Raw genomic sequence first — 24,863 nt, forward strand, 5'->3', positions numbered from 1 at the left:
TACCTGAGGAGTGAGCCGTGTCATATTTTAACTCCCTTTGTCTTTGACAGATGGCTCGCCTCTAAAAGCCTCTGTCCATGGCGCTGAAGGCTGGGCCTGACGTACGAGCGCTGGGGCCCGTTTGATAAATCCACCATGTCATTCCGTGCCTGACAGCCATTCATCATGCTTGACTTTCTCGTACGAAATGTTCCGTGTGCCGGATAATTCAGTAGGCCCAATAAAATGCCAGTCCTGGAGCTTTTGAATGGCCTCCATTGCACCCCCGCACAACTCCTGCCTGCTGTGCTTTTCAGACTGCAGGAACATTTTGTCCATGACTAAGCACGCCGCTTTCTGCTTTTCTCTCAGCCATTTAAGTCGTCAGACTTTTTAAGAGTAAAATATAGACATTCACAGCACACTTCATTAGATGATGCGCAACTGAAACGAACCTGTATAAAAAACAAAACAAAGAAAAGCTAAGTCTTACACTATGCTTGACGTCACTCCTGGCGCGACCCAACAGCACGCACAGACTTGCATATGAATGGATTGTCAAAGCTGCTTGTCGGTAGCGCATTGACCGACAATCCATGCATGTGTAACTCTGTGCGTGTTGTCGACTAGCGCCAGGAGTGACGTCATGCAGCCCACAAATTCGGCCTTTGGAGGACCTAGCCTTGTGAATTTGGACACAGGCTATGACTCTGGTAGCCACTGTGCACAAAACAGGATGGGCAGACATGACTGGCCATGGTTGCCGTGAACTCATTCACTGCCATTGACGGCTATAGACATCAAAGATTCATTTGAACTGGACTGGCAGTGAATGTGTTGAACTGTCCAAAAAAAAAAATAGTAATAATCACTTCTTTATTGAAAAATATTATACTTTTTTTCCCTTCAAATTCAAGACATAGGTATAAGATTAGTGGCGAAAAAAATGAGGAGGGAAGCCTTACCATGGAATTTGACTCTCGCTCTCTTTAACTTGAATTCAGCATGTGTTGTGTTTTTGTATTCCCCATCTCCATGCAGTTAGAGAAAGTGTTCCTTTACTTTTACACGATAGCTAGTTGTGCTAGACTATAATTGCTCAACTTGGCATTTCCAACCATGTCACCTGTCAGTCAACTCAACTATATTTATAGAGCACTTTAAAACAACCACCACTTTTTTGTTCAAATGGAACCCAATACACTGAAAACAGCAGGGGCCCCAGAATTTAACCCTGTGGAACATCATACGTTCTGTTATACATGTGAATTCATATTGCGCATATCCGTCCGACAACTTTTTTTGCTCAACACAGGGCCTACGATAATAAAGAAATCATATGACGTACCATCACAACATTCAAAAGTTCACTAATGAGCGCACCAAATTCCCTGCAGCACAAACAGGCCAAGCAATGTAGCGTAAACAACTGTTCGTATTATCACGAATCATTTGAGTTTGGTGTGTCTTGACCACCATTGAACACCTGAGTCTGACTCACCGAACCCCTGGTGTTCGATTGAACCCAAGTTAAGAACCACTGATCTAATCATGTAGCACCAAATTTTACTGATTGTGTTAAAGCAGGTGAATGAGAATTAAAAAAAAAACAAGCATTGACAGTTGTTTGTAAAAGAAACAATGACATTTATTTATTTTTTCATAGCACTTTGCTTAATAAGTCAGTTGTGCCCGTAGATCACATATAGAACAGTTATAATATAAAAATGGCTTTTAACTTTACACCCAAAGCAACAACGAAATATTTTTAAAATATGTTTGCTAAAAATACTGACAGGGTATTCTTCACGTCATACGGTAGAATAGCTTGTGATTCTGCAAAGAGTACGTAGTCATGTTTGTCTTTTTTTGTCTTTTTTGTTGTTGCTGCAACTGATATATTTATTTTGATTTTTCTTCTTCATTATCTTCCAACCACATGTAGTTCTTTTTTTAGGCACTTACCAGGGTACACAAAACAACTTTTTTCGGTCATAGCACGATGGCCACCTCAGCTTTGTACTTGTTGTAGTCCAACATATTCACATTTTCCCCCAGTCATAGTTGAAAAAAGAACTACACCGTATTTCTTCTCAAGATACCCATTTTGGAGCGGAATTCCATTAAGCTTAATGTGACATTGTAATCAAACATACCCAGCCGCCTGCCTTAATTTAAAGCCAATTATTTAAACTGCTGCGATACAGAGGATTTGTGGTGACATTAACATAATAGAATATATAACAATATTTCCATGAAAAATCAAGAATTCATTTTAAATAGAAAAGAGGGGTGGGGTATGTTTCATCAAAAGGCTTTACACCATAGTTCACTGTTATTTGTCTAGTCTACTAAATCTCCTTCCCCGGTATAGACAGGTGTTATTACTGTATCGCTAACTCGCCTATGGATGTTGGACAAAGCACAGACGGTATTGCTTGGGACCACACAGACATTTCCACAACTCAGGACAAATTGAACAGTCAGTTATAAGAGAGCTGACCCTCCTTCTCTTCATCCTCCTCATCATCTCATCTGAACCTTCTTTCCACCAGTGTTTCTGTACCAACCGTACTTAAATGTGTCTTCTGGCAGTAAATGCCCTATCCGGTCGATGTATGCTTTGCTTGATGTCGCAGTTACAAAGCCAGCCCATCAGCCGAGGTTTATTTAAACTGGGAGGGTAGCTATTTGGAGTTGACGCTGTTCCATCCCAGTCCAAAGGTAGTCTTGCCAGAGTATTTGAGCTGGGGCTCAGCAATGGGTTTGCCTTTTAAACAATATGACATAGTTGTCCACCCCTGCCTGTAGTCGAGTCCAATCGGTGTTCCTTAAAAGGCATTGTCAGACACGTGTATGACTGTGGCTTTCACTTCCACACCGCTCGGCAGCGCCCTACCCGAAAACCAAAGCTTGGTAAAGAAAGGAGGGCGCCCATCGGCAGCTTCCATTGGTAACAGCAAAGCTTTGGAGTCGCATTTTCTTAAATCCCCATTAAGTTGGTGGATCCTCAGAGACACATAAATAAGCAGACAGCCCACTGAAATCCCAGCCAGGAGCACACCAAAGGATGTGATTAGTGCTGTGTCCCATTTTTCTGCGTCCTTGGCTGCGAGCGCTAATCCCTTGGTGGTGACATTGACACATTTGGTGTCGTGCTTGTAGTGGATGCTGCGGACGTCCACGCAGACTATATACTGAGTGGCAGGGCTGAGATGGGTAAGGTTGTAGATTTGGACATCAGCGGGCACCCTGGAGGAAAATGAAGCGGCAGGATGGTGAGCGCTTGATAGGGTGTACCACTTAATGCTGGGAGCCAGAGTGCCTGGACTTGCCTTCCACCAAACCAGGATGGTGTTCGTCTCCACTGACTTGACCTTGACGTCGAGAGAACCGTTTGCGGGTTGGGGGAAATATCCATTCACCTCAACTAAAACCGATTTAAGATCAGCGCCGACAAGGTTGTGGGCAACACAAGTGTAAGGACCAGCTTCTTTTTCAGTGATGTCGTAGATGTCAAAGGTTCCCTCTGGGTGCATGTAGAACTTATCGGACACCGTGTTGGGCATCACTTTGTTCCCGGACGGAGTGATCCAGTAGATCTCCGGCTCTGGTTCAGCAAAGGCCCTGCAATGGAGCGACACAGAGCTCCTGCTGCGTACTTTGATATGCCCGGGCATGCTTTCGGGAGATATGAGTGGCAGACAAATCTCCATCATCTCCCTGAAGTGCACCTGTCGGACATGCTGGCCCTCGTACTCCGGAGGCTCGACACAGTACAGTGAGTCGGGCTCCATGAAGCGAATGTTGGTCTTGTTCATGTTCATCCAGCGTACCACACAGTCACAGCGAATGGGGTTGCTGTGCATGCTAACCTCTCTGAGATTTGGGAGTGACTCGACCGTAATTCTGTGAAGGGCACTGAGTGCATTGCCATTTAGCATTAGTGTTTCCAGTCGTGGCAGTTTGTAGAAAGCGTTGGGGTGGATGTAGGAGAGTTTAGGGTTGTTGGTGGCTTCTATTTTAGTCAGCTCGGGCAGGTTATTGAGGGCAAAGCTGTCGATGGAAACGAGCTCTGGCATGCTATTAATCCCTAGCTCTTTTAAATGAAGCATGTCCACAAAATCCCCTCGCTGTATTCTCGCAATTGGGTTTTTATTCAGATCCAAAAACTTCAGGTTTTTTGCATTTCTCAGGGCAGAATGCGGCACCTCGGGGAAAGTATTATCGTAGAAGGAGATGCTTTCTAAGTTATCAAGGCCGGCCAAAGCTTTGTCAGGGAGCTGAGACAGATTCATTCTAGTGAGAACAAGACTGCGCAGGCTGCTGAGAGGTTTGAAATTCATCTCATCGATAGAAAGCACGGGATTCTCACCAATCATTAGAATCTCCAGGTTTGGCATAGGTTCGAACCACTCTTTGTGAATGTCTTTCAGCTTGTTGGAGTTGAGGTGCAGCCGCAAAAGCTTGTTCAGACCCTGGAAAGCCATTTTAGAAATGGAGGAAATGAGGTTGTGGTTAAGATAGAGCTCTTGCAAATTTGCCACCTCCACCAGACATTGGTCTGGCAGCTCTTGTATTCGGTTCTCCTCCATATGTAGGGACAGAAGCTGAGGCAGAATCCCAAGATGGACGTCGTTCATGGATGAGATGTTGTTTTGCGATAAATCAATCTCTGTGATGTTGGCCAGGTAATCCAAGGGTTTGTCTATTTTTGCAACATTATTTGTTTGCAGCAACAGTACTTGTGTGCCCACGGGTAGTTTCTCTGGCAGGTTAAATAGTCCCAAATCATTACAGTCAACAGTCTGTGCCTCCATGTATACAGAACTGGGAGAGAACCAGGGTCTGTTCTCGCATACGCAGAGTTTGGGGCAGTCTGGCCTTTGGTCAGTGGCCACAACAAAAGAGGCCATGGCCAAGCCGACAAAGAGACGATCCACGAATGACACGTCCTTCATATTGGTCTCCAGTCGGGAATTGGTCCTCGTAAATTATGTATTCTCGGCTGTTCACGAGAGATTAATAATTTGTTGCATCTGCTGAGGTGAATGACTCACCAGCCCTGTCACCTCCACATTCCACTGCAGCAGGGCAACTAATTCCCAAAAGACTCACTTTGTTGTTGTTGTTGTTGTCTTGCTGTGCAATTGCCCTTGGAGGCAATTACTAATCACTCAAAGTCAGGGTGCAGGGCCAAGACTGCAGTCAGGTAGACCAGAGGACTTGGGAGGAATGTGTTGACTTATACTTAACACATTCACAGGCATCCATCAAATATCTCCTTCCCTTTAGAAAGACAGATGTCCTCGCTGATTGTCATCCACAGCCCAGTCCATTCCAACCTATAAGAGACAAACAAGCCATGAATCTCGGCAGCCATTGCGTAATAACATGTAACAGCAAAGCATTTGGACATGTTGGCATTTATTATAGGCAGAGTGATATATGTTGACATTTAGTCACACTTACTTTATACAGAGCCGTGGTTTTAAAAATGCTTGACCTTCTGGGCACAAGCTCTTTCAAAATGGCATTTGTTCTTATGCCTATTCAGCCTATTATTGGTTAAAACGGAGGCTTTATTAGGATTCCTAACTGGCAGACATCCTGTAGCTTAAGTATTAGCCACATGGCAAGCTCCTTCAGATCTCTGGAATATGTCAGTTACCTTAGCAACAAGTCGACAGGCAGCCAATGAAACCGCAAGCTTAACCCAAGTGCCGTTTGTACGAGGTTGTTTGACGACGCAAACAATGCACATTCTGTAATGAGCATAATTAATGTCTCTGCCATTATCAGGTTGGACCGCTGATGGGATTGTACAGCTAAAATGAATAGGTGATACTTTTCATTCGTGACAATAAAGACATGGAAAGTACTGTAAACACTAACTGAGCACATGCACACGCCCTGAGGTGGCGGAACATAAATAATGATTCTATGATTGTGGGTATGCTTGTATATTCTAATAAGTGTTATCCTGCCAAAGAAAGAGCACATGTAAATTTTAGTTGATTCTAGTTTAAATTGACAGACTAACATTATCCTACTACCACTAATCATAACTAAATGGTCAGTTAGTCAGTTAATCCCACCATGTTCTCAATTCTAACAGAATGAAATGATTTTTGTCTTCTTGTTATTAAAATAATCGTGTTTAAAAATACTAATCCCCTCTGAATTATGTCTTTTTGTCTCATGTTTCTGTGAGCATAACATTATGACCTCCTACCATTGCTATGGCTCAGGCTTGAATTTGTACCGTGACATTTGTAAATGCCTCTTAATGAAGAGATAGGTTTTGATGGTGCTTGTGATGTTTCGGGCCTGTGAGAGCAGATAAAATGAGGATGAAGTGTGACGATGGCTGGAAAGCGAGAACAAGAAAAGAGAAATGGTTTCATTTCATCACAGTCGCTGTTTCCACCTCAGTGGCCACAAGGGAGACGCAGGGAATAAAATACAGAACAATGAAAATATATAAATAAATAGCCACAAACGCTGCAGAATAGCTGCAGTTTGCTTCGCCGGCAAAGCCACTCCAGGGGTTCATTTCTCAACCTTTGCTCCAGCTTTGACTGGAGACTGACTGAGAAATGGAAGAGATGGGAATGAGCCAGTGGATGGAGCAAGGGGAGTTGAAGTGGTTTTCTAAAGCAACACGGCACTTTAATAAGCTGCAACATCCAAAGCATTCTGATAAAACAGGCTGAGCTTCATTGTGGACATGAACTACTTACTGATCCTCACCCAGGACAAACCGGCCAGTGGGAGCAATGCCTCACTTGTATTTTGTGACGGTTTGAGAATCGGCAATCGTTACCCTTTTTTGTTTAACGTTCATCGTTATCTCGCCCGCATTGATTAAATGTAGGGCGGGATTAGGATGGCTTAACTAACAATTTACTAGCCGGTGTATCTTGAAAACACAATTTATTGGCCATAAATGGGAATACTTAATGATAATCGACAACATGTTTAGATTTGGACATGACGAATAGTGCAGGCATTACTTCCAAACTCAAACTTGAATCGAGCAAAAGTTACCATATTGACGTATTTAACATTTGCCCGAAAGTACGCATAGGCCTATAATGTTTTAGAACATCTAAAATGATTGATCTGTTTAGTTGTGGCACAACGAAAACTAATTTGAATCAGAAAATAGTTTTTTAATAGAACCAAATTGAATCGTTGCACTTTGAAATGCACTATAATGAAAAGTGCTTTTGGCATAGGAACTGACTATATTGGTCCCCATCTGGTGTGCATTATTGGTTCAATGTTTAAAGGAACCACGACTAATGACAAGTTTGCTCTATATGATTGATTTGGTTATTACTAAACTATGAGATTCATAAAAAAAAAAAAAAAATTCCAGTTGAAATAAATTTTGTAGAAACTTTATTCGGATCTCATTCTTAGGCGAGCAGAGGAACGCGTGTGAAGAAAGCAAGGTAAGCTTTGTAGCGTTCCTAAAGAAACAACATGCGAGTCACCCTCCCCCACGCCGCGCTCTCGTCATTCACCAGATGCATTCAAGAATTTTGGTCGTCCCTTTAGGAACGCTACGGAGGCTTACCCCGCTTTCTTTATACCCGTTAATTGCTCGGCAGAAAACCAGCCGCCATTCTACGTCATTACGCACTGAATACGTTGTGACGTAAATAATATAGGTGACATATGTACAAATCCAATTTCTACAAAATGCATTCAACTGGGAATTATTTTTGAAAAATGTATCTCATAGTTATGTTAGTAACAACCAAATAAATAATATAGAGCAAACTTGTTACAGTCAGGGTTCCTTTTAAGGGTTGTTAAAAAGAATGTTTTATTTCATTAATGTTGTTTTCGTATTACTGTAACTTACTGTACATCTTACAAATAAATGTTGTTATTCAGAAGCAGTAAATTGGTATTGTATGCCTGCATCATGTAATGGAGGCCACGCACCAGGGATGACGTGACAATGGGGTCCACAAACCTCCTGCACTAACCTATTTGTAAAAGGTCCAGTCAAGCGACCCGGCGGCAACCCACCCTCTCTCAACGGTTTCCCACAGAGCCCCTGCTGCTGTAAAGCACTAATTTCCAACAAAGCTCCGCTCACTAGTACTTTTAATTGGCAGAAAACGAAGAGAGAGAGTCGAGATCTGGATAGACGCCAAAAAGAGCAGTTGGACACGACATCGGTGATGTTGTGTTGACCGCTATGAACTCAACAGAATGCAGTCAATGCGGCTGCACAATTAGGGGAAGACAGAGTTTAATGCAAGGGAAGTGCTTGCTGTTTTATTGGAGCTCAAGGGGGAAGAGCTAGCTTGGATGCTGTTGGACCAAGAGAGATGTGTAAATGTTGGCGGTGCAAATACAAGATCGATGTGTGTAAATTGTTACAGGAATGTCTTTGAAATCTTTGACTGTGAGTTACATAATCAACAGTTGGTAGTTATCGGCTAAAAGTCTTGAAACTGCTTGACACACATCAGGCTTGAACATTTTCACGGGAGCCAATAGAGGTGCTTTATAGGTCAGTCTAAGGTGTTCAGTCATGGAGCTAACACAAGCTCCCAGGTGTCAAAAGATGAACAGGAAGGGAATCATCCATGCGGCACGTATCGGAGTCCCTGCGGTGGGCATTTTGTGTTTGTGTTGTGTGTGTCTATTTTTTTTTAAATGGTACCCAGGCACATGTTTTATATGGGGATTGGATTTCTTGACATATTTGCCCAAATTACACCATTTATACATCATGTGCGCGCCCATTTGCAGTTCTGTCAGGCTAATCATGATAAACCTGAATTTGGATGAGTTCTCATCACAGTTCAAGGTGAAAAGCTTTTTCATTCATTTCTTGGCAGCGCCTCACACTTACTTTCCCACCGGGCCACCTCCATTATGCGCTGAGGCTGTTCTGGACAGTAATGGCACAAATACAGTTTGATTGGAGACCAGTGAGATATGACCACTTTAAATTAATGAGTGTTCACACCAGGGGCACAAAGCGTTGGTCCGGGTGGCTCTGCAGCACTAATTCAGGCCTGCTGGCTGACTCGAGTCGGCCGTGTCACCCAACGACCGGGCAGAACTGTTTGTTTTATGCTGTTTATTGAAAAGGGGTATAAATCTTCCCTCTGGCTTCATGGGGCTTGGATGGGATTTAGTGGAGCAAGGACATAAAGATGATTGCTTTGCTGCAGGTTGAGTATTCATCTGTGCCTCGTGTGGTTACAGGGTGACCTACAGTTTTTGTAAAAAAAAATATATATATACATTACTTGCAGAAAATATGCTTGTGTGGGCTGTGGCACAAACTAGAGAGACTGTATCAAACTTCACCTTTGGAAACCCTCCACGTCGGTTTTCATGGTGAACATTTTGGCCCACAGGGAGGTGATTACAAAGCCTGGATGGTCTAAGTGGTAACAAGGCGGTGCTACCTCAGCTGAGAGGCGGTTAAAGTATTTGGAAGACATAAAGGTCAGATGTATGTGGGAAGTAGGGCAGTCAAATTACCTCGGCGTCCATTGATAATGGACCTGAGTTCAGTCCTTTGCTTCACATTCCAAATGTGTGGTCTTACATTAGATTTTTCCTCAGTTTGCACACCCCTCTATCTACTCTTTTTGTATTATTATTATTACATCTCTCTTGAACTAGAACAGAATTAGCCATTTTGTTGATCTCCCTTCCCAAACCAGCTTTAACACTATCTACTTACATACCAATAAAAGCTTTTGATGTCTGCACACGTTGTATTAGTAGTAGTATTTTCTGCTTGCGTCTGCATTGGAAAGACTCACAAACTGCACAGGTCAAGCTCAATTTGGACCATCTGGATCTGTTTCTTAGACTAACCTGCCATCAAGTGCACTGACTGTAAAGCTGTGTACATGGAGGCATGGAATCAAGAGGTAGAACAGGCCATCTGGTCAACAAGTCCTCCATCAATAATGTCCATATTGGTCATTTTACCATGCACCAAAATACGACATATTACATATTGTAGCGACCTCTATCGGCCATGTTGTATCAGCCATGTTAAATAGCGAAAAAATAGCAATGGGAATCAAACCCGAGTCATCTGGTCGGAAGATGAACGTTTATCGTACCGAGCTAACAGACCGGTAAGGATCTTAGTGGGGGGGGTTTAGCTTTGACCTATGTCAATTTTCTGTCACGGACTCATGGTTGGGGTTAGGATGGCGCTTTCAGTGAGGTTGTACAGTACACGTTACGTCTTTACATGGGGCACTATGGTTGAGATCAGGAAAAGGCACCGTGATTTGCAGACCGAAAACATGTAGTCAACACTAAAACTATCACTGGCCAAATAGCTCAGTCAGATAAACACTAGTCTTCCAATCAGACGGACCGGGTTTGATTCTCGTTTTTGTACGTTTGCACTATTTAACATGGCCGATAAACGTCGCTAAACTAAAACATCTAACACTTGGTCGTAATTTGGCACCTTTCAAAACAACCTATGCGGTTGTATTTATTGGAGGACTGTCTCCATCTAGCAATTTGTAGTATGACGAAAACAATTCTCCTTATAACGCTCCTCCATGAGCAGCATATAGGACCTTGCGTGACAGCCTCCACCATCGCAGTATAAATGTGTGGGTGAATGCATGAATATGAATTTTCTGTAAAGTGCTTTCTGTCACTGGTAGACTAAAAGTGCACTTTATTATTCACAGTCAATTTTAATTTCTTATTTCAAACTGATGCATTACATAAGTGTAAGAAAGTATGTATTAATGTGGCTAGCGTTCCAGTTATAAGTGTGGACTGGTGTTTGCCTGCTTCTCTGGTATCTTTCAGCTATTACTGTTCAGAGAAGAAGATTAGGATGATTTGTTTTGAGAGATTATGTTTGTACCAAGAAATATCCCACTCAGTTTGGGATGTAATACAAATCTTAACATGGACGTCCGGACAGTTCCTCCAACATGTGTTAACTGTGAGGAAACAGCATGGTTTGATGCCTTACAAGCTCTCCTGTAAGTACTGATGAGGTCGTTGCTCTCAGTTGAAGCCAAAGAAGGAAAATGTTAGTGCCCAACTGTGAGAAGCCATAATGGATGCTAGCTTGTGTATATGTGAAGAGAATTTGTTTGAGGTGGATTCATCCTGACAATTCCGGATGATGGCAGGATAAAGATGGAGAATAATGAACAAACTTCTGGTCACAATCTTCTTTGGTTTGATTTTATCTGGAATACAAAGCTGTGTCTTATAGATCCAAAATGATCCAAAGATTGAACCTGAACTTAGAACCCAGAACCTCTAATCATCCATTTCTCTTTGTTGTTTACCAGAATCAAGAAACCAAGAGACTTTATTATCTTTGTCACAAACCTATAACCTACAAATGTTGACCATTGCAAAAAATTGTTTTACAAAGATCAGCTACAGCTTTAAATGTAGTTAAAGGACGGCCAGTACAATATTAAATAAGTAGACGCCACACATGTAGCACTGGCTTGACATGACCAAATCACTTCCGATACTCTGGTTAAGCCCCTGAGTGGGTGGGCACCGCTGCAAGGCTTTACTGTCACTCCCTTTGCCCTTCACCTCATTGATTTACTATTATACGTTCACAAAGGTAAGAAGGAAGTCCATTAAAGACAACCTTCTTTGCAGCATGTATGCATAATGAAACAACCCGTGTGCTTCTGCGTGCGTTCGTGTTGCACCAGTTGGACGCTTTTCCTCCTTGCATCTGAGCGTGCACGGCCACGGCCATTGGCGAGTTGGTTGTTAATGCAAAATCGATGTTCCAAATTAACCACAGGACCCCGTCTCTGGTTTTTCATCCCTTCCCCGGACACGGCTTGCCCTTGGGCTCAAAGTGGGTGAGCACACATGCAACCTTATCAAGCGATCGTACACAATGCATTAATGACGGTGCACAGCTGACGTGTCCTCAGAGTGTAAAACTCACACAATGCGGAAGCATAACAGCCCACTGGGTAAGAGCATCGTTGGATTTTTTTCTAATTCACATTGTGCTGCATCTATTAGACTTAAAGCAAGGTATCCACCTTTGAGGGTGCAACGGATAAGGGCACTGGCATAGCGAGCAGTCCAACAATCATTTGTACGGCAGCATAATCGCACTCACTCTTGACAAAAATCTGCATAATGTCCCATGTATCGCTGCTGGCCGGAATGACGAGAGGGAGAAGGAGGAGGAGAAGGAGGGAGGGAAATGGCGCCGCTGGCGTATCCCTCAAAGTCAGAGCCAAATTGAATCTGCAGGTGCAAATGTGGCATGTGTGCTGCCTCAGAGATGCGCAGCTATCTATATTCATATGAATAATATATGGAAGGTCAAGAGGCCACCATCTCATAGGGGGAAGTTCTCACCACAGACAGAATTATACGCCATGGAAACGCATTTATGGCAAGCTCGGACCTCTTTGTTATGACTTGATGTGCTCTCAAATTTAGCCTCACCTGCACTGTATACGTGTTCACATGCACAAGATGGTATATGAAAAAATCGCCATCGTTGATTCATCAGGGCCGAGGGGCTATTTGTAGCAGTCGGAATGCACAACAGATGGACCGCGCAGCTGAAGCCCTTAGATGTCATCCCGGTTGTCTTCCCATGTTTGTCGTATGTTTTTATATATATATATATATATATATATATATAGATATATATATATATAGCAGAAACGTCATAATTACCCCATAGAAATGCACTGTACTACACTGGAACGAAAACAAACAATGTTTAAGGTGCAGAATGTTAGCGTGGAAGAGATATTTGGATTGTGTAGCACAACCGCTGTTTCCCTGCTTGGAAAGAACGCACTCGGTTAGCCTTTAGCAACGAGCTAGGTTGCTCCAGCTCTCCAAGTCCATGGGCACTCTCGAACCCTGTGAGAACCAAGAGCCGAATGGATGCCGTCGTGTCAGTTGGAGTGACCCCAAGCCACTTGATCTTCAGATGTGAAGCATGTTTTACCCAGCAACTCCACAAAATAGCTCGTAAGTGTAACACATAGTCGTGCTTTTGGTTCGCTTAAAGCAGAGCGCCAGCAACTCTGGCTTATAGTAAAGCGGTCACTTTACAATCAATGCGCATCCAACAACTTGACAAAATAAAGCGTTCAACGTCGTGAAAAGGAGTCACTGTAACACAAATTAGTAGCAATAAATTTAATCGCAACGCAAATATTTGTGGTAACTGGGGTCAAGTGATGTTTTACAGTTTTGAAACGTGCAGAATTTCACAAGTTACTTCATGTTCAAAATTAGCTCTTAATATGAAAAGAAAAATGCACGCAATTATGCTATGTAGTGACAATACAAATCAATGTTACACTCTTTACTATACAGTACAGTACCTATTTTTAAGTTTCATTTTTTTAATAAATTATGAAATTACTGAATAGTCTAAAAAAATGCAACCAAATTTCGACTAGGTTAACATTTCTTTTTCCCACTTTAATGTTAAGCAGAACGGCACGGTGGCGGACTGGTTAGCATGTCCGCCTCCCAGTACAGAGGACGTGAGATCGAGTCCGGGTTTCGGCCTTCCTGGGTGGAGTTTGCATGTTTTCTCCGGGTACTCCGGTTTCCTCCCACATTTCCAAAGACATGCATTGCAGGTTAATTGAACACTCCAAATTGTTGATAGGTGTGATTGTGATTGTGGATGGTTGCCCGTCTCTGTGTGCCCTGCTATTGGCTGGCAACCAGTTCAGGGTGTGCCCGAAGCCAGCTGGGATAGGCTCCAGTGCCCCCCCACGACCCTTGTGAGGACAAGCGGTTAAGAAAATGGATGGATAGATGTTAACAAGAGTATGAAAAATTTGGGGGGAAATGTTAATTGAGACATGGAATGTGCGATTAATTTGCAATTAATCGTGAGTTCATTATTGAAGTCATACGATTAACTACGATTAACATTTTAATCGACTGACACCTCTAATTTATATATATATATATATATATATATATATATATATATATATATATATATACATATATTAGAGGTGTACATTGCGCCAATAAAAGGTTTGATATGTTATGATATGATACCATACGGTTTGATTCCGTTTCAGTTGGATTACGATTGGATTCGATATAGTACATCGCAGCTCGGGAGGATGTGTTGCATTGAGATTACAGATATCTCTTTGATTTAATACATATTTTGATATATTTTAAAGTGGAACGGTTCAATTTTCCGACTAGTTTTTTTGTTACACCCCAAATGTATGCAAAAAAGTTATTTAGCATTTGACATGTCCGTAAATACTCTTTCTTGCTCATTTAAGTCCGTATCCGAATGAGAGGTGAACGTTTGCAAAAATGTATTTGTTGTCAGCGTCGACATTTTGTCAAGGTCTAAGCGTTCTCTAGACGTTCGCCAGACGTTCCCCAACAGTTGTAATATTTGTTTGCGTCTGGTGAACATTTAGAGAATGTTTAGCAATTGTTGCAAACTTGAACGGACCCTGATTAGAAATCAACATTTGCTAAGTTCACCCCTCAGTGGACTATGATCTTAAAGTTTGCTTCTGATTGGCCAACGCCACAATTCCATATGAATGTAACAATGATCGTACATCTTTGTGATTACGCGCATTGCATGTTCCATTACCGCCATGGTGATATTGTTTTTGATATATTGTGCAGCCATACAAGACATTGTACCGCTCCAAGATGCAAAAATAAATTGCAAATGTCATGTAATACAAAAGCGGAATCAAATGTCATCGTGACCTTTTAGATGTGGCCTCACAAAAGCCACCGTGACAAATCCTTTCATATGTTCTTTGTTCTTTTAGATGCAGCCCGTCGAATACAACTCCAACAAGTACAAACCCACTCCTTCCATCTTCCTGTTGCCCTCTGTTTGTGCTTATTCCATTTTAACACGTACCTCTGCCTGTTTGGGAACAGGATGCTATCAGAGAGCCGACGTTCGGCTGTGCCAGCTGATCCCCCGCAGCCGTGTTGCGAATATGTTTACATGCATTTTGCCCAACGCAAGATCCTGCGGCATCTCGTTACCGTCACCTCGCAAAAACGTAGGAGATACCCTGAGATGAATTTGGTTTTGAGCTCAACCGCCTCGCCCACATGTCCGTCACCTTCCTGAGACCCGCTGCCCTCTACCTACAAAGAAACGCATAATGTCGAAAACCCACGCTCCAAGCCTCCACAAGGCCACTGCGGGCACAATATCTTTTCCACCACATACACAAACTTGCTCACCTTATTGCTCAGAGATCAATAGGCAATTCCCCGAGCCGCTCACGTTAAGCATATGACTTGTTGTGGACATGTAATATTGATTTGTTTTGGAGCAAATGTGCCCAAAATAATGAAGCTGGCCATTAGTGCTGTGCTTCGCTGTTTTGTTTTGTCCCGCTGCCAAGGAGAAACAATACATTTAATAATCGTAAACTCCTTGTCGGACTTTACTGCTTGCCCTGAAGGGTCATTTTACTCTGAGCAAGCATACAAAAGAAACTGGGTGGAGATTTCCTCTAAATGTGGCTGGTGATGGTCTGTTCCTTTCCTATGAGCTTTTTTTTTTGGGGGGGGGGGGGGGGGGTTGGCCAGTGAAGGCCTAAATGTATTCCTGCCACCATCCCAGCATGCAGGGACACCCGTGCGTTCACACAAGCATTGTACTTTGAAATGTGCACCGGCACATCATCCGCTGGATGGCTTACATTTTGGACCAAGAAGGCTTGAGAAGGGCTAGATAAACACCCTATTGGTTTGGAGATGACTGACCCCCCTCTCCTCCTCCTCTCTCTCTAGCCAGATGCCTGGTGTGTGGGTGTGCACGAACACGCACATTCGGCGATGATGCCGAGGGAGCTCACAGATGCCTCACAGTGGCTGCTTTAATTACGCATTGGATGCACTGTGCCCGTACAGCCGCGCGCTACAAAGGCAGCCGAATCGCTTACAGAAAAGAGTGTGTGCATGTCCCGAGAAAGGACAGGAGGGGAAGGAGGTCAAAACAAAGGCTGCATGTGAAGATGAGTGAAGGGGGAGAGAAGAAGAGTGGAGGCGATAGCCATTGGCCACCATTCCGTGGATTTCTTCGAAACGTGTCTGGAGCGCGTGATCGAACCGGGGACATCCGAGTGCGCGCCCCTCGCTGCTCGCTTACACACTTTGCACCATCCAGCAAGCCTCTTGCATGTTAACGCGACGATCACGCATGTGCTCGCATAGCGCGCATTCTGCATAGTTGCGCAAAAAAGCGCACATCCCTGGCCAAACTGTCGTCATCATCTTCAGCGTGTTTGAGAAGCCGCTTTTTTTTCTTTTTTCTTTTTTACAGTAAAATGGCTGAAAACACACATGAATCATTGAATACAGCCTGTTTTTAATTAACTTGCAATGTGCAAATTAACAATCCAACATTGAATCCAACGCAAAAAGAAGGCATGTGCACTATAGGAGCGTACATACAAGTCAACTTACCGTTTTTAACATTGCAGTCCTCGAAGCAGCGATTGTCGACTATATTCCCGTCAAGTGCGCCGTTCCGGTGACGAGACGCCAGTCAAATAATGTTTGATGCTTTTTTTTCTCTCAGACCTTCTCTGTTTCTCGCCGCCGAACACGAAAAAAAAAATGTGGAAAAGTCCAAGTGTGCGGAAACACAAAGAGGGCTCACGCGTGTCCTTCCCTCGGCGTCCTCAGAGAGGCTGACGGAGGCAGCATCCCTCTCCCGGTCGACTGAGTGTCAGGCGGACGGAGTCGACGCGCCGCCGCCTCCTCACCGGTCATTAGTGTATGAGACCTAGCCCCACCCCCTCCACTGGAGTCAGCCAATCGCGTCAGAGGAGCTCGCTGCATCCTTTCTCTGATTGGTGGAAGCGGGCTGTCGGTTATGCGGTCCAACAGTCGCTGGTTCTCATCTGTTGGAGGGGGAAAACGCTGCAAAAAGTGCTCATCAATATGTTGAGTGAAATATTGAATTGCGCTTTGACAGATTGTGAGCAAGTACAAATTAGAGTGTTAAAACTTCACGGTTATATTTTTGGGAATTTATTTTAACTCCTTTTTAGTGTAATTTTAGAATACAGTTGTGTTATTTATATTTAGCTGGGACCACTTTTGATTTAGTTAAGATATATGTAATTGCTTTCTATTGGGTTTACAAATGATTTAAAGCATGTAGAGCTGTAAAAATTAAGCGATTAATCAAATTAATCCACAACTATTTTAATAACCGAGTAATTGTTTGGAGCCATTTTTTTTATTTCAAATTGTCCAAATCCTTTGATTTCAGCATATCAACAGTAATTGTTCATTGATTTTTGTAGTCCTTCATTAAACTGAGACTGATTATCTTCTGTGTTTAATCAAATAAGACATTTGCAAACATCTGTTTTCACTTTGGAAAACAATGACGGAACCGGTAACATGGTACAACATCAATCCCCCGTTTTTTTTAAATCACTATACGAATACCAAGTACGAAATAAACACCAATCACTGGTTAATAAACAGTAATCAGTGACAAAATGATTTTATAATACACTTGAATACAAAATTAAAATAGTCAATTAATTGATTGACTAATCGATGGATGAATCGATTCTAAAAATATTTGAAAGTGACAGCACTAAAAGTATTACAGAAAACTTAACTCAGTGAACGCAAATTTATTTACTTCCTGTATCAGCCTCGTCACTGGCGCGAATATGGACACCCACAAACTATAATCTTACTTTCAGTCTTGCTTGCTTGATGCTTGTTGGAAAAGTCAAAAGTAATTTGCGCAATTTGCAACTATGCAAGTTAAAACTCGACCATGCAAGGTTTTGGGGAATCATACGTTATGCCCTTGGAGCCAAAGAGGAAATCCAAATTAGTGTCTTCTGTTGCCTGTTGCAGCTTTTTCTTGTTTTGTTGCAAGCATAAAACTCAAAATGAATGAATATTTGCAAACATAACAACAAAGTTCATCAGTTTGATTGATTACAGAAAAACTGCCATTAATCTGGTCCAGCCTCCCCCAAAAACAAACAAACCCTATTTGTAAAGTTTTTTTAAATGAGGAAAAAACATGTACAGTAATGACATAGTTGTATAGAATCGCACAATGCCTATTGTGCTGCTCATTCTTTGTGTATTGTGAAACTATGAGTTTTGCAATTTAAAAGTAAAATTAAAGTAAGGATATATTTTGACAGACCCCCATACATTTTTTGAGCCAAGTCTATTCAAGACGGACCGTGTAAGAAGAAGTGGACATTTTTTGCAGCGTGCAGGAGAAGGCACAGCAAGGCAAGAAAATAGATATCTGTACCTATTAGCTCCAGAGCTCCCCACTCAGATCCCAGGAGGCTTCTAACACAATGTTCTACAAACTGGTGATGCTGGAGGTCGGTCAGGGTTAGCCGCAGCCTTTCGGCAAGACAGAGACATCACTCATTTGTCAGTCCGCGCAGTTCTGATCCAAAAGTAGTTCTGCTGCAGGCTGGCTCGTGTCTTGTGCAGTCTATCCAAGTCATAATATGCTTATAATGCGATATGATGTCACAGCTTTTGTTTTTGTCATTCATCATTTTTAACTCTTGTAAATCTTTTGCCTCCCTTTGCATTATGATATGATGGCTACATGTAAAAGCGCGGATCACAGTTAAGAGTCATTCAATGGTAACTTCTCCAAATTAATGAGTAAGATTTGCCTGTTATTTCATACAGTGTGATGACGAAGCAATTTACTGTGCAATTTTCAACAACAACTGTCTGTGAGTCACTCTTATTATCCTACTGGAGGTGAGGAGGCTTTGCTAACGAGCTGACAGGCGACCTGACAGCATGACACATTTATTGTTTCCGGCTACATGCTTGTGTACAGGTTATAAATAGACGACATTCAGTCTGCAGGAACACCGTGTAGTTGATTATTGCCAGCTTTACTAACGGTAGCGTCTGTTATTTATTGTGTTACATTTGTAATTACTTGTGATAATATGGATTTATGGGGTACACCGACACAATATAATGGAAGAGCTGCGTCAAATATTCTTCCTTTACAAAGAAAATGAAACTGAAACCAGATCTGACGTGGTAACTTCTTGGAGAGCCACAATTTAGAGGGAGGAGCCCATTGGTCCATCTTCAATATAGACAGTGGGCTGAACCAATCAGAATATATTATAAGCAGGCTGTAACGTTTGAAGCCATAAAGGTAACAATAGTTAGTCTCCATTCCCTGTCTTGATTGATGAGTATTCCCAACTAATATTGTTACTAATCAATCACCGTTGCTCGTTTAAAAAAATATGTATTAAAAAAAAATGAAACGCTGCATAGCTGTGCGGCTGTGTTTGAAATTGTAGCAATCTTCCAAGCTGTGCCTATATCCCATTGATGGGCGAACATTTGCAACGCTAACGAATGTTGATTTCACGTCATGGTTCGTTCAAGGTTGCAGCGTTGCCTAAACGTTCTCTAAACAGTCTTAATAGTCTTGTTGCAAGGGACTTTTGAACATATTTAGAAAACGACCAAGACTTTGAACTACGGTGGCCCCGAAGTGCAAAACGCTAAACAAAAAAGTGAACACGACTGCAAACCCAAAAACATAAACCGAATAAAAAACTCAAAAAGAAAAAAAATTGTGTTTGTTTTTATATTGGTGTTTGCGATAACTTTTTTGTTTATTTGTGCTTGCTTTTTGATTTGTGTTTGCATTACCTTTTTGTTTTTGTGATTTTTTAAAATTTGCTATTGTGTTTTGTTTCTTGATTTTATGTTTTTTATCCGGTTTGTGTTATATGGTTTGCGTTCGTGTTCTCTATTTTGTTTTTGCGTTTTGCACTTCAGGGCCACCGTATTGTGCAAACCGAAAACCGCAAACCGGATAAAAAACAGCAAATTAAAAAAAAATAGCATTTGTGTTTTTTAATTTGTTTTTGCAATTACTTTTTGTTGTTTTATTTTATATTTATATTTTGTGTTTGTGTTTTTTTATTTGTTTTTGCGATGATCTTTTCCTTGTTTGTTTTTTGTGTTTGTGTTTTTTGATTTGTGTTTGCGATTACTTTTTTGTTTAGATTTTTGTGTTTGTGTTTTTTGATTTGTGTTTGCGATTACGTTTTTGTGTTTGCATTACCTTTTTGTTTGTGTGATTTTATTATTTTTTATTTGCCATAGTGTTTTGTTTCTTGTTTATGTGCTTTTTATTCGACTTGTTTTTTGGTTTGCACTCATGTTCACTTTTTTGTTTTTACATTTTGCACTTCAGGGCCACCGTATTTAACGCACCTGAATGTCAAATCAACATTGCTAGCGACACAAACATTCGCCCCTCAGTGGGATACGGGCTTTAGACATGTTTTAAAAAGCAGTCAAACAAATGAAATAAATAGCAAAAATATTTAAAGTATTTAAAAAAATGTTTTGAAAAATTACAGTAAATATTATGTGGACACGAAGTAAAAATAAGAGTGTCAAATGTGTTTGACATTTGCTTCTTTGCGTGAGATTTTTAACATGAATCTTTGCTCTTTCTTTTGGCAATGTGTGATTTGCTGTCATATTGCAAGAAGGGACCTGCAGTTTGGCTGTTGAAATCCCATTCAAATGTGTTAATATGTGTTCCACAGGAAAGACTATTTTTAATTTCCCCAGACTGTTTGGTCTCCGGTGACTTCCGATGGTCCTCTCGCTGTCATCTCCAGAGAATGACGGCAAGATTGCACATTATATTTGTCTACATGCACTTTCGAAAGCTGACTAAAAGCTTTGAGGTTGTTTTAAGCGTCCCGTATGAAACATGATGTGTTGTCATTATTTGGCTGGTTATTTTTAGGTGACGTCTGAAAGCTTCTTGTGGTCTTCAAAGACTAGTTCGAATTTGTGTCAGTCCCCCCAAAAACTCAATGCACAGCTATGTCATGTCATGTTATATACAACGAGACATTGTTTTACATGAGCTTAGTGTTTGATCTGGTGACACGTACTGTAAAACATCTCACTTTGATATACAGGATACACTAAATAAATGGGCTGCAAATATTGGAAGAATTTCAAATTGCTGCTGATGTGTGATTTAAGTCATGCTTAGGAGGCACAGAGGCTGATTGAAATCTAAAACTGCCGACTATGTAGTGGCCCATAGTGGAGAAATGGGGCAGTGACAGCTGATTCAGCATCCCCCCCTCCAACCCTGCCTATACCTTAGACCTTATAAGTTGACCGTGGAGACTTCACAGCTCATGAAGCAAGTCAAGGGTGCTGTCAACTCACCATAAAACCACTCCAATAGAGTCGGAGTCACGGGGGGAAGCCTGGATTGTTCCTGGACAAAGGCAGAAAATTGGCCCGCCGTGAAAAATCTGCGTTAAATTGAATGCTATAAAACACTATTTTGAAGCAGGGGCCAAAGAGAGTGGCCATGAGTCCTTCTGAAGAAGGCCCGAGGTGTTTACAGTGTAAATTATGTCTTGGCTCGCCCTTGTTTATTGCAGAGTTTGGGGAATATTCCGAAGGCGTTTCACGGTGACATTTTGTGATGCGTTCCACCGAGGGAGAAAAGGCCACGGAGGGCAGTGGAATTTATTGACTGCATTTCACAGTTATAAATGGCTCTTTTACAAGTGACATAAAGAAAATGATATGTCCTCTGCTGAGGCCGAGCACATCCGTGAGCTTGTTCCGTGCAGCGGCAATAGTCACGGCACTTATCGTGAATAACGTCTCGCTCGATAGACTATAACTTGGCTTCTGATAAAGATTGTGCAGAGAATGGAAGATTACGGTGGAGTATTTTTAGTCGCTGGGGCTTTTCTTGCATAAACCCTACCCACTTTTCTACCTCAAAGAAATATCCCACTTATGTAGTTCACTTTCATTGTCTTAGGCAGTTTGCAGACTCCAAGTCCCAGCCCAAAGAATTAAAATTGATACTCATCTTGGTGAAAAGCCACTTACAAAAGAGGCTGCTATCCCTTTCAAATAGAACATACGCTCCCAAAAATACCCTGAAGAATTCTTTTTTTTCCTCTAAAAATAATTTAAATGGAGTCATTAACCTGTTGCTGTTTTTAGTTTACTGTATTAACTGTATGTAATGTTGTGTTACGTTGCGTTGTAGTGCGCCACTTGGCCAGGACAAAGAGGTCTGCGGATCTCAATGGGATTTCCCTGGTTAAATAATGGTTATATAAAATAAATAAATAAATTAGGGTTGAACAATTTTGAAACTACTCGATTGTGTTTTTTTTTTTACCTCTCGATATTACAATTACAATTTAATATGCAATTATTTTTTCAAGATCTTCTTCCCTTGTATTTTTTTCAACAAACACAGGCAGCACATGCTGTATTAAAATAAGTACAGATTATTGATTATGCATAAATGTTTTGGTTATACAGGTTAGGCGTTAATAAAGGCAAACAAATCAATAGGAAAGAGAGTTTATTCATCTACTGTGCAACATGGAACACTAATGCCACCTAGTGACAGAAAATTGCCTCAACACAAATCTATGACTCAATCTCTCACAATCCTTTAACTGTAACTGTTAACTGTAACTTCATGAATTTCTTACTATAATATTACCGTATGAATAAACTAAAATATATAACTACATTTGTCCACTTTTATGTTAATTGAGAGTAAGAAAAACTTGAACAAGATATATTATTGTAAATTTAGAATAGTTATGCAGTAGTGTGTAATTAATTTGCGATTAATCACGAGTTAACTCTGGAATTCATGCAATTGATAAAAAAAAATTTTTGAATTGACTGACAGCTCTAATATATAAACAGTATATGCAGTACAACGCGGGCATTGAACAGAGGTGGGTAGAGTAGCCCAAAAAAATTACTCAAGTAAGAGTAGAGTTACTTCAAAATAATATTACTCAAGTAAAAGTAAAAAGTAGTCATCAAAAAAATCACTCAAGTACAAATAAAAAAGTATTCGCTGAAAAGAATACTCAAGTACTGAGTAACTGCTTGAACATGAAGTCAGATTTTTTTTTTAAACAATGCCATCAGATAGACAAAAACATAAAATTATGTGCAAATGATGACATCTTTAAATCATAAAATAAAAAAATAAAAACGTTTTGAGCTCGTTGTGTTCTAACTTCTGCTATGGTGCTAAAGCAGGCATGCGCAATGAGCAGCGTCCACTTACAAGTTCATTGTTTGATTGACGCTAATATGTGAAGATGATGCTCCCTCCAAAAGCGAACGATGGCGCGGGGGCTGGGGGGTTTAGGGGGTTGAACGGGTCTCCTATAAAGACCCGGTTCCCATTGAAGAGCCGTTCAAAAGACTCGATTCGTTCGTGAGCGGAGCGCTTACGTGAAAATACGGTAAATCTAATCTATGAATGGGGCGGCGGGAAACGACTCTAGTGTATCCCAATATAGCGGAGTAAGAGTAGCGTTACTTCTTCACACATCTACTCGAGTAAAAGTAAAAAGTATTGTGTGGTAAAACTACTCTTAGAAGTACATTTTTTTCTATAAGTTACTCAAGTAAATGTAACTCAGTATTACCCACCTCTGGCATTGAATTTGTTTAAAATTGCATTAAAAACGGCATTAAAAAGCATTACATTCAATTTGACGATACCTGCAAAAACCCTGTAAATATTTACTGCTTAATGTTTCCTTTTAACTGTTTACTACCAAGCTGAAAGCTCAATATGTTTCACAGCTGGAGTTTTTTCTTTTTTAATGCTGGCACCATTCACATTGGCTTAAAAGTGCTTCATCTCTGATAGCAAATCTATTTGGAGCTAATCACACCCACTACAATAGCCATGACGTCAAACATCAGCCCCGTGGGTGCTCTTTTAAAAATAGTTGAGACTCAATGCATATTTAGACTGGCACCGTCCACACTTTGCCTTGACACCAAATGTTGTCATATTTAAATGCCTAATACCTTCAAATGACTGATAAGTTCATTCTTTACATACTAAATCTATGATGCTGTGTCGAATAAAAAAAACACACACAAAAACAAGTCGTCCTCATGATATATGAGAGGATCCTGTTTTTATTCCTCATGATAATTATACTTATGCGACATGTGTTTTTCAAACGATATCCCCCAGTTGGCAAACAGCAGGCGCTCTATGATCCTCGTGCATTATTTGTATCACGCTGGGAATGATAAAAAAAAAAATGCATGTGAATAAAATGTGTAATGTGCTGCATTTGAGGAAAAATAGGCCTAATTAGCAATTGTGTCATTTAAACAAACACCATGTTGTATTTCTCTTGCACTCGCTATTGCAAACTAAGTGGACACATGCAAGACAACCTGGCTGTTATGTTGCAGGCTACTTTGCTTGGTAAAAATTACAGGCAGCTCCCAAGCATCCACAATCTCGAAATAATACTGAATCATGCTGGCAACAACATGCTGAAGAGTTAAAACCAGGAATGGACGAGCTTGTTGAACAAATGTAATCACGGGGTCCATTTCTCAGCTGAGTGGCTGCTCGTCCCCCTTGGTTACCGTTGCTATGCCGGTCAAGTCTCATAACAGGCACAGGAAGAGATGGATGGTCACATGATTACTTGAATGAATGTGATGTGTCGGCGAATGTGCGATTGCGTCGCTGCCGTTGTTGCTGAGAATGTCTGCTTTTGAGGGAGAGCACCAGGGAAGACCACGCCTTGAAGGGCTGCAAGAGTCAGCGGTCGCAGGAGGGTTAGAGAAAGGTCACGGCTCAGCCATCTGCTCAAGTTGAAAGCATTTTACGGCATTGATTTTTATCTGAATTAACAAACATCCACCTGCTGTTATTCAGACGTCTCCATTTGTTATCATTCATTCTTCTTGTTCTTTTTACTCCAAACAAAGAGAAATAATCATCTTTGTCGGCCAACAAT

The 24,863-nt window shown here is 41.3% G+C and overlaps 1 protein-coding gene across 1 annotated transcript; it reads right to left on the reverse strand.

Moving 5' to 3' along the window:
* Window positions 1-1,633: 1,633 nt before the first annotated feature.
* Window positions 1,634-16,750, reverse strand: lrrn3b (leucine rich repeat neuronal 3b). Its single transcript, XM_086060073.1, has 2 exons — window positions 16,462-16,750; window positions 1,634-5,324 (listed from the first exon to the last, which is right to left on the reverse strand). The coding sequence occupies exon 2, from the start codon at window positions 4,938-4,940 to the stop codon at window positions 2,811-2,813; it is 2,130 nt and encodes a 709-aa protein (XP_085916199.1). The 5' UTR covers window positions 4,941-5,324; window positions 16,462-16,750; the 3' UTR covers window positions 1,634-2,810.
* Between the last annotated feature and the right edge of the window lie 8,113 nt (window positions 16,751-24,863).

The sequence above is a fragment of the Leptonotus elevatus genome, chromosome 17 (genome assembly GCF_054856555.1).
Source record: "Leptonotus elevatus isolate MCC_2025b chromosome 17, RoL_Lele_1.0, whole genome shotgun sequence".
Lineage (NCBI taxonomy): Eukaryota > Metazoa > Chordata > Actinopteri > Syngnathiformes > Syngnathidae > Leptonotus > Leptonotus elevatus.

Excerpts from the sequence above, each read along its gene's own strand:
- lrrn3b (XM_086060073.1), bottom strand. The coding sequence starts at position 4,940 with ATGAAGGACGTGTCATTCGTGGATCGTCTCTTTGTCGGCTTGGCCATG.